Raw genomic sequence first — 9415 nt, 5'->3', positions numbered from 1 at the left:
TGCGCATGCGAGAGACCCAAAAAGTGTTTGGGTTTTGCGTTGGGGACGCTATTTCTTGAATTTAGCGGGAGCCCCAGAGCCTGCCCCAAAAGCTTTGCCTCAAACAAACATGACGGCACCCACTGAAGCGACGGCTCTTGGCCAGGACTAGAGTGACCTCCTCTGCACCCTTTCTAGCATTTTTACTAGCCCAACCTCTGAGGGGTCCCATATTATACTTGCGTATTCCAGAGGTGGCCGTATACATACGTGAGATACGCTGTTAGCTTAACCGGGGTCGTAGCGAGCTTCAATTTGCGTCGTATACATACCACAGTTTCTTTTCCGCTGCTGAGCAAATGTTTTCGATATGACTACTCCTTTTTAAATTATCTGTAATAGTCACGCCTAAATATTAAATGCGAAGCATTTCTTAGCGAACTTCTGCGACTTTGAGCGTATCTATCTATCTATCTATCTATCTATCTATCTATCTATCTATCTATCTATCTATCTATCTATCTATCTATCTATCTATCTATCTATCTATCTATCTATCTATCTATCTATCTATCTATCTATCTATCTATCTATCTATCTAGCCGCCTACGACTTTGTGCTCTCCTGGTCGCTTGGTTAATCGAATGTACACCAAAGTTGGTGTGGTGTAACATGACTGTATGACGAACATAAATGACAAGTCATAACATGAAAATCATGACACGCATGTCATGTACAGCATGATTTACATGCCACGCTCATGGTGCGCTGGCGGCCGTTTCGCTAGCTTGATATACACGAAAATTGGTATCTTGCGACGTGACTGTGTAGCGAACATAAATAACACGAGTTAACGTGAAAATCATGATACGCATGTCATGTACTGCATGACTTACGTGCCACGCTCATGGGGCGCTGGCGGCCGTTTCGCTAGCTTGATCTACCCCGAAATTGGCATTGCGCGACGTGACTGTGTGACGAACATAAATAACACGAGTTAACACGAAAATCATGACACGCATGTCATGTAGAGCATGACTTACGTGCCACACTCATGGGGCGCTGGCGGCCGTTTCGCTAGCTTGATCTACCCCGAAATTGGTATTGCGCGACGTGACTGTGTGACGAACATAAATAACACGAGTTAACACGAAAATCATGACACACATGTCATGTACAGCATGACTTACGTGCCACGCTCATGGGGCGCTGGCGGTCGTTTCGCTAGCTTGATCTACCCCGAAATTGGTATTGCGCGACGTGACTGTGTGACGAACATAAATAACACGAGTTAACACGAAAATCATGACACGCATGTCATGTACAACATGACTTACGTGCCACGCTCATGGGGCGCTGGCGGCCGTTTCGCTAGCTTGATCTACCCCGAAATTGGTATTGCGCGTCATGACTGTGTGACGAACGTAAAAACACGAGTTAACATGAATATCACGACACGCATGTCATGTACAGCATGACTTACGTGCCACGCTCATGGGGCGCTGGTGGTCGTTTCGCTAGCTTGATCTACCCCGAAATTGGTATCGCGCGACGTGACTGTGTGACGAACATAAATAACACGAGTTAACACGAAAATCATGACACGCATGTCATGTACAGCATGACTTACGTGCCACGCTCATGGGACGCTGGCGCCCGTTTCGCTAGCTCGATATACACCAAAATTGGTATCTTGCGACGTGACTGTGTGACGAACATAAATAATAGGAGTTAACATGAAAACCATGACACGCATTTTGCTAAACGACATACAAGACGATGTATGCCGCTCTTTGCTGGCTGCTTCGCATTACATCGATTCTCACAATGCGTGGGATCTGCCGGCTTTTTTTTTATGGCGTCATCTGTAGAGAGGGGGGTAGATCCTATAGCATAATTGTAGACGAGGACGTCTTTACTCTTATTCGTGATGCGTAGCGCGACAGTCTTGGTCTTATTTATTTCCATTTTTGAAGTAGTGCACCAATTACAGACGACAACTTCAAGGGTGTCGTTAAATGCCTTCTGACCATTTGCATTTTTTTTATTTCTTTATAAATTAAGCAGTCATCTTCAAAAAGCCGCCCCGTTGTACTTGTATCAATGTTACGTGTAATATCATTCATATAGATTAGGAAAAGTATTGGTCCTACGACGGAGCCTTGTGGGACTCCTGAAGTGATTTGTAGTGAATTAGACTTGTGGTCATTTACTTCTACGTATTGTGTTCGTCCTCTCAGATGCATCAGCAATGGCAAAGAAGAACGCCCACCGAGAGAGGGATCAATTATGGAATCTTTCGCCTCAACACCTATTTCTCCGCTCCATAGACCCTGGCTTAAAATCAAGACTTCCGCATCACGTTCCTCGTCACCTTGAGACACTCTATCATCGACTTCGCCTCAACGTAGCATTCACCAATAGCTATACATGTGCCGCCTTGGTTTGACCACTGATCCATACTGTGATAACTGTGGTGCTCTAGAAACAATAGAACATATCTTATTAGATTGCCGGACATACAAAGAAGAAAGAACTTGTCTCCAAAGTACAATATGCTTAACTTCTCAAGCACCGCTAGATCTCGAAAATATACTTGGACCTACGTCTCCTCCTTCTCAGCAACGTTTTCTGTTGAGATTCTGTTCAAATTTCTGTTCAGATTCGTCAAGGACATTCACCGAATTGATAAACTGTAATTTAACTTACATATCAGCACCATTACGTTGTTGCATGTACATACCAGGATCATATATCTTCTTTTTTTTTTCATTTCTTCTTTCCTGCCCTCCTCCTCCTCCTAGGGCCTTTGTTTCCTCAACCCCTTCCCCTATACAGAGTAGCATGTAGGTGCCTTTATATACGCCGGCAGAATTCTCTGTTTTTCATTAAAGCGCTTTCTCTCTCTCTCTCTCTCTCTCTCAGGTACGCTCCTATCCACTGTACAACGCTGTTGTTTATGCGAAGATATACTAATTTTTGCATTAACTCAGTGTGCGGAACTTTATCAAAGACCTTTGAAAAGTCTAGGCATATTGCATCAATCTGGCTTCGGTCATTTAGAGCAGATGTCTGCGTACAGGGCCGATTGTTGTGATGCCTTTGCGTGCCTTTGCCGACGCCTTTCCGGGCTTTTCACGCTCGGCCAGTGGTCAGGGAGGCGGTTCTTCACACGTGACTAACGGTATCAGTTGACCGTGAGCGGTGGGTGATATGAATAGCATAGAATCGAGCCTAAACGTACGGCTACAAAATGCCAGGCTGAAAAGAAACCGAAACCGTCTTTCTTTTGACGCCAAGTGTCGCTTCTAACTTCAGAAGTGCGTCTTCATCATTTTTTTCAATTTTAGTATATCCCGATGGCTGTACGTTACGTAAATATATGAGCACACTGCAAGAGGAGACAATCACCGAACACTAAAAGCAAATAAAAACGAAACCAAAAGTTTTATGAAATACCCAATGTTGCTGTTTGCTGTTCGGTTACTTTTTGTAAGTTTAGCCACTGCACAGAACAAGCGCAACGAGCGCGTAGATAAAGCATAGAACTAAACGTAACGTTTTTTTGCGGTTTCACAACAAAGTTATTTGTTTCTACGGAGTAGGTAAAACAAAACGCGTAAACAAGCGTTTTTCTAACACGCCGCTGGTGTCGCCGAGGTCGTGAAGTGGCCACGCGTCGGAGACGTCAGCGACCTGTCGAGCCTCTCCGGACGCAAACATGGCTGGCGGTAGGAAGTTAACGAAGGAAGAGGAGCTTTTGCTTCAAGATTTCAGCCGGAACGTGTCGACGAAGTCGTCAGCGCTGTTCTACGGCAACGCCTTCATCGTCTCCTCCATACCAATATGTGAGTGGGAAAGCACTTTACGCGTCGATTCGATACTTTCGAAACGTGTTTCCGTAGCGGCAACATGTGCCACAAACAGTCCACACATCGCCTACTTTACGATGTCTTTGCGGTGGGCGCAAAGGATTTCTGCGTTAGTTTAAGACAGAAAACGCTTGTTGCTTCTACGATTCTTATTGACGTAACTTTTACCAGCCAGTCCTGGCGTTGTTTCGGCCTCTAAATACACGGTCAGAACATGTCACTGTGCACGCATGCGCGTTCCTTCATACACGGTGAAAGCAAACCGCCTTTCAAAGCACTGAATCTCCTGTTCGCTTGAGTGGGCCCGTCGATGGCGTCTAACAATGATTACGGAATTTGCACAGGCTTGCACTACTGTAGGTTCTGGTTAGGTTTCCCAGAGAACCTGAATAGCTGCCTCGTCTTGCATGGAATGCTAATGCCGATCTCCGCATTGCAGGGCTCTTTTGGAGAATCCATCAGATGGACCTGTACCAGTCGTCCATCATCTTCGCGGTGATGACCATCGCATGCACATGGCTGATCGCCTTCGCCTACAAGAACGTCAAGTTCGTCCTCAAGCACAAGTAGGTTATTTGCGTACGCCATCGGTGACAGTTTGGCGGAGTCTCCGTAAAAAAAACGTGCTCACTTGCTTCAATTTCCTCTTCCGCAGAGTCGCTCCCAAGAGGGAGGATGCTGTCAACCGAGAAATCATGAAGAAGCTCTCGGATGACAAGAAGATGTCCAAGAAGGAAAAGGATGAGAGGTAAGAAACGGCTCGCATCAAATTCTGGTAGCTCCTGTCCTTTCGAGTTCATCACTGCCTCTGATAGCGCATCGACGTTGAAGATTGTGAATTGATATGTCTGTAAGTGTTGTGGCTGGCTGGTCGTCAAGCAGAATGACCTAAGTGACACACATGGTAAAAGACGAAATGTTGCTCTGCCGCACTTTCTTTTTATCAATGCAAGTGGTGTGTGGTAATTTCGGTGCTGACTGCATTCATTGGATGACAACTGTTCACTTGTGACGCCGGGATCAGTGTTGTGAAGCATTCAATATTTTCCCGGCGCTATAGATGATTTTATGTTAGGCATATGGGCGCCGCCTCCTTGGGCTGTTAAACGAACGCTTTCGCATTTTCGTATCTCATGCTGGGAATTGATAAAATCAGGAAATGTCGAATGCACTGACCCAACTGTTTTCGTGTGTGTATGTTCACCGTAGCACTGTTTATTTGTTCGAGATACACAATGGCATGGTCAGTATGGTGGCACCGAAACCCATCTGTAAAATGTCTATTGTTTCCATGGTGATCATGCTCAGTATATCTAGGCCACACACTTGTTTTAAGCTTTCTTAGTGAAACTTCCACGTCTTTAGTGAACGTGGCTGCAGTCTTGCCAAGTAGCTCTCTCACACAAAAATGAGAAAAGAATTACTCATTGAAGGTTGGATCGAACTTGTGTCTCCCAGTACAACAGCCGGATGCCCTAAGCACTTATCCAAAACAGAAGGCACACTGCTTTCATGCCAGCTCTCATAAGTAAGCTCTTTGAAAATGGCTGGTGCGTGCGTCGCTTCTCACGCGTACAAACCGTTTCAGTCGTGTGCATTTCCCCTTGCGCGAAAGTTTTGCGACATCCAAAAGCTTAGGCGCTGCAGTCACCCGGGCTAACTGTGTTGTGGCACATTTGTCACCGATGTCCACTGTACATCTGTCATAGAGATACACCATTTTATCTTGCTGGTTTACCATCAATGCCTTACTAACACAGATTCCTTCGTTGCATGAGATTTGTATGACTTCTTGAACGAAACATTCTGTAGGAGGTTAAACAAGGGCTTCAGAATTATTGGCGTTTGCCAGTTTTTATATCAGACATGGAAAAACTATTTCCCGAGCAGTAATCTTGAAAAACATCTCTGATGATCGGACACGGAAAAACTATTTCCCGAGCAATAATCTTCAGAGACTAGGGTGTACGAACTGTCATGGAAAATTATACTAAGACAAAATATGCACTGTGAAATTAAGTATCTTTGAAAAACAAGTGTGGGGCCTAGTGTGTTTACTCGTATACTACCAGTACTGACTAAAGTTGCGTATGTATTGTTATAGCAATGTAATAAAATGGTACATCTATACATTAATTGCATTGCACGCTACGATACGTCCAGCCCACGTAGGGGAATTTCTCAGCAAACTTTTTTTTCTCACTCATGTTTGTAGTTCCAGTAAACATTAAAGTTGCCAAATAGTTGCTGCACTGTCTTAAACGTGTAGCTGCATACTGATGCAACTACTGTTGTTGCATACAGCATTCCTTGGATTGCTTGAGACTACAGTCGTTCACATTTTTGACTGTGTTTCCGTCAACTGGTGAGAACTCAGTGAGAATCCCAACCATATACGGAAAGCGAAAAAACCTCATAAAAGGAAGCTCTATGGATGTAAGTAGTTGTCACACCCCTAATCAGCCTAAATACTTTCCGCGGAGCCCACATTGGGGCTCCATACTTTTGAGTTGCATCTGAATTTGACTTTCCATTGTGGTTTGTGCCGATTTGTGTATGCGCTTTTCTCTGACTCGCAGGATATTGTGGAAGAAAAACGAGGTGGCCGATTACGAGGCGACCACGTTCTCCATCTTCTACAACAACGCCCTCTTCCTGGCGCTCATCATCGTGACGTCCTTCTACATTCTGAAGGCGTTCAGCCCGACAATGTATCCTTTGCCGTCATGTCGGTTCGCTCCAATCTCGAGAAAACTGCCCATGTCATGCGACTTGCCGTGATATCCTGTCCGTTGTTACGGCCCGTTTTCCCTGTACCCTTATGCCTAGAATGCAGTGTTGTGAGTGCTAAGAGTTTAGTACAGCTGTGAAGGTTTCACTCTGCATTGTTTGCAGCGCATTTGCTTTCGACCTGTGATGCTTTCTGTGGAATAACTGGTAGCACTTTGTGCACTACAACTTAACTCTGAAAACAGTAACAGTATTAGTGGAGTGTTTCTGTCACGCAACAGTGATCTATATATCTTGCATGTCTTACCTTGGTTTACTTCCAGGTTTTTTAAATTAAGAGTGTTCTGGATGTAAAGTAACAACATGTTTTACACAGTACCTACTTGTGGACATTTTTGTTGCTTTCAAAATACAATGCACTTAATAAAACATATTGCACCACTTTTGACGCTGAACAGGTCCAGATTTACAATAGCTTCCATGTAATAAGTATAGCGTAGCGATTAAGTGGGAGGCTTAATGGTGCACTGAATTACTTCATGCGTAAAATTTTCTCGTAAATAATTTTAGCGCATTGGTAATCAACACACTAGAAGACTTCTGTCAGTAAACAGCAAATTATAAAGCATGCTTACGAGGAGAGTGATAGGAACAATTAAGCAGATTGTTCACAAAATTGGGGGAGGGGGGGGGTCTCTCTAGTTTATATAATTGCTGCAGATCGTGCAGTTTCTTTAGTAAGTATGTTGCAGCGAAACATTGTTTTAATCCAGTGAGAGGACATGGGTGGTGCATCTATGGATAGAGTATATTCTTCTGTGAAATGCTGTCTGAACAGTGCCATTTTGCGAGCGACAATGTTTAGCTAGATAAATACGGCTGTCTCAGCAACGTGGCACGCGGTCTAGTTTATTTCCGCTGTGGATGATAATATAGTACTAGAGGCTGTCATGTTTTCTTCTTTTATTCATGTCTGATCGTAAAGCGTTAGAAAAATACTCAAATTTCATATAGTTACAATTGGATTCAGGATCAAATTGACCTAGCAGAGTTCTCAGTTCCCTATTTGAAAGTTTCATATAGTGTAGAAGTTATTCGTTTGGTTCCACCCAGCAGCCCTACTCCCGTTTCATACATTTTCTCAGACTCGTGACTGATTCATCCTTTCATAATTTTTGTTTTGCAACATACTATAATGCAATTATTACGCATGAAGCATCGCAAATCTGAACCTGATAACTACTGAGCAGATGGTTTATTAACCCTGTTATTCTGACTGACTCTGTAGATGTAGGTCTTAAATAGAGCGTCTCATCTTGATTCCTTTGTCGCAGTGTCTACTCCGTTCCTCATTATGGCCTTACATTTAACAGTGTAATCAGGTGCATGCTCCTTTTTTGTAATGCACCGGTTTAGGTCAAGCGGAGGTGCACGTTCATGTTATGCCCTTGGAGCACTAATGATGATCAGCTGTTTTGATCCTTGACGTTTGCCTGACAGGAACTATGTTCTCTCTGTTGGAGGTGCCGCGGGGCTGCTCGCACTATTCTCCACTGGCTCCCAGTGAACATCACATCTCTCTCCTGTCACAAAAGAGTCCACGTGTCAATAAACTGGTTTTTTTCTTTTGTATTTACTGGTTCCTTGCGCGTTACGGGAAAGTGGATCTGATCTGCTGCCTTCTATAATCATATAGAATTTAACAAGGCGGGAGATGGCCCACACAGACGAGCAAAGTGCGGCAGCTAGACTCTGCGATTAAAGAAATAGCCCCGCTCAACAAATGCCGTCGTACTTCTAAAATGTGTATTTCACTGTGTAAACAAGACTTTACATATTGTAAAGATTGTAAACAAGACTTTACATAAACAAGACTTTACAAGGGAATTGTGGGGATGTGAAGCAGCGCATAGGTGGACTTGTTCATCACGGGCACCTTGCCCGGTGTTAACGCGTCCTTGCAAGTGCAGCACACCATGAATTCACGACACCATCACGTGATTGCTGAGAGAGTATAAGGGGGAGAGGCCACAGTGTCTTACCCAGGCCCTTACACTGGCCCGAACGTGCTAGTAGCGCGTGCCAGTACACGTGGTTTTGTCTGCGTTATGCCACGCTAGTACTGTATATGGCAGCCTGGGCCCCTAAAGTACTCTGCACGTATCATCATCAAGGCAGTCGAAGAACAAGACGAAAAAGACTTCTCCTTGGCGCGAGCGCACGCTCAATATGTTACAGATGGCTATGCTAGGTGGTAGAAAGTGGACGGTCGGCAATGGAACTACGGACACGGCCCCGAGCAAAAGCTGCTTCCTTCCGAAAACAATCTGTGCCACTCACGCACTTTGTTGACCCATGGCACCACTACCATAAGCAGTCTCGATCATGTCATGGGTCTCGCTCAGTTTTACAGAGTTTGATGCAAAACTTCGCAGCGCAATGCTGCTATTCATTGTTGAGATGAAAAGGCACCTTGAAATGGGTTCACCTTAAAATCGATGTGCACTCCGTGAATGCTAGATGACGACTTGACGGCAGCTGATGCGCTGGTAACTAAGACCCCCCCCACCACCTAACCAGCGCAGTAACATCCCCCTCCTCCACGTTTTCGCGGGAAAAAAGTCTGTTGTACTACTTTTTGGACAAACCCCGTATTTTCATTTTAGCCCTATTGCTTCATGCAATGTCGGAGTCTTTATTTTGAGACGTCCTATTTTAATTTCTCTTCACTCTCAGTCAGTGACTGACTGCGGTGCAACCACATTGACCCTATGCAACAGGCAAGAATGAAGCACCTTTGTGAAATACTGTTGCTCTGAATTAATAATGCAAGT

At 44.5% G+C, this 9415-nt stretch overlaps 1 protein-coding gene across 1 annotated transcript; it reads left to right on the top strand.

Moving 5' to 3' along the window:
• Nucleotides 1-3619: 3619 nt before the first annotated feature.
• On the top strand, nucleotides 3620-8213 carry LOC119389909 (translocon-associated protein subunit gamma). The gene is made up of 5 exons (XM_037657339.2): nucleotides 3620-3827; nucleotides 4291-4417; nucleotides 4507-4599; nucleotides 6431-6562; nucleotides 8082-8213. Exons 1-5 carry the CDS (start codon nucleotides 3701-3703, stop codon nucleotides 8146-8148), a joined length of 546 nt encoding a protein of 181 aa, XP_037513267.1. The 5' UTR covers nucleotides 3620-3700; the 3' UTR covers nucleotides 8149-8213.
• Nucleotides 8214-9415: the final 1202 nt, after the last annotated feature.

This window comes from Rhipicephalus sanguineus, chromosome 4, assembly GCF_013339695.2.
Source record: "Rhipicephalus sanguineus isolate Rsan-2018 chromosome 4, BIME_Rsan_1.4, whole genome shotgun sequence".
Classification (NCBI taxonomy): Eukaryota; Metazoa; Arthropoda; class Arachnida; order Ixodida; family Ixodidae; genus Rhipicephalus; species Rhipicephalus sanguineus.
This window is presented reverse-complemented; position numbering and strand designations above follow the sequence as displayed.

Coding starts and splice junctions, on each gene's coding strand:
- LOC119389909 (XM_037657339.2), top strand. CDS start 3,701: ATGGCTGGCGGTAGGAAGTTAACGAAGGAAGAGGAGCTTTTGCTTCAA. Junction 4,418..4,506: donor AAGTTCGTCCTCAAGCACAA/GTAGGTTATTTG, acceptor CCTCTTCCGCAG/AGTCGCTCCCAAGAGGGAGG. Junction 4,600..6,430: donor AAGAAGGAAAAGGATGAGAG/GTAAGAAACGGC, acceptor TCTGACTCGCAG/GATATTGTGGAAGAAAAACG.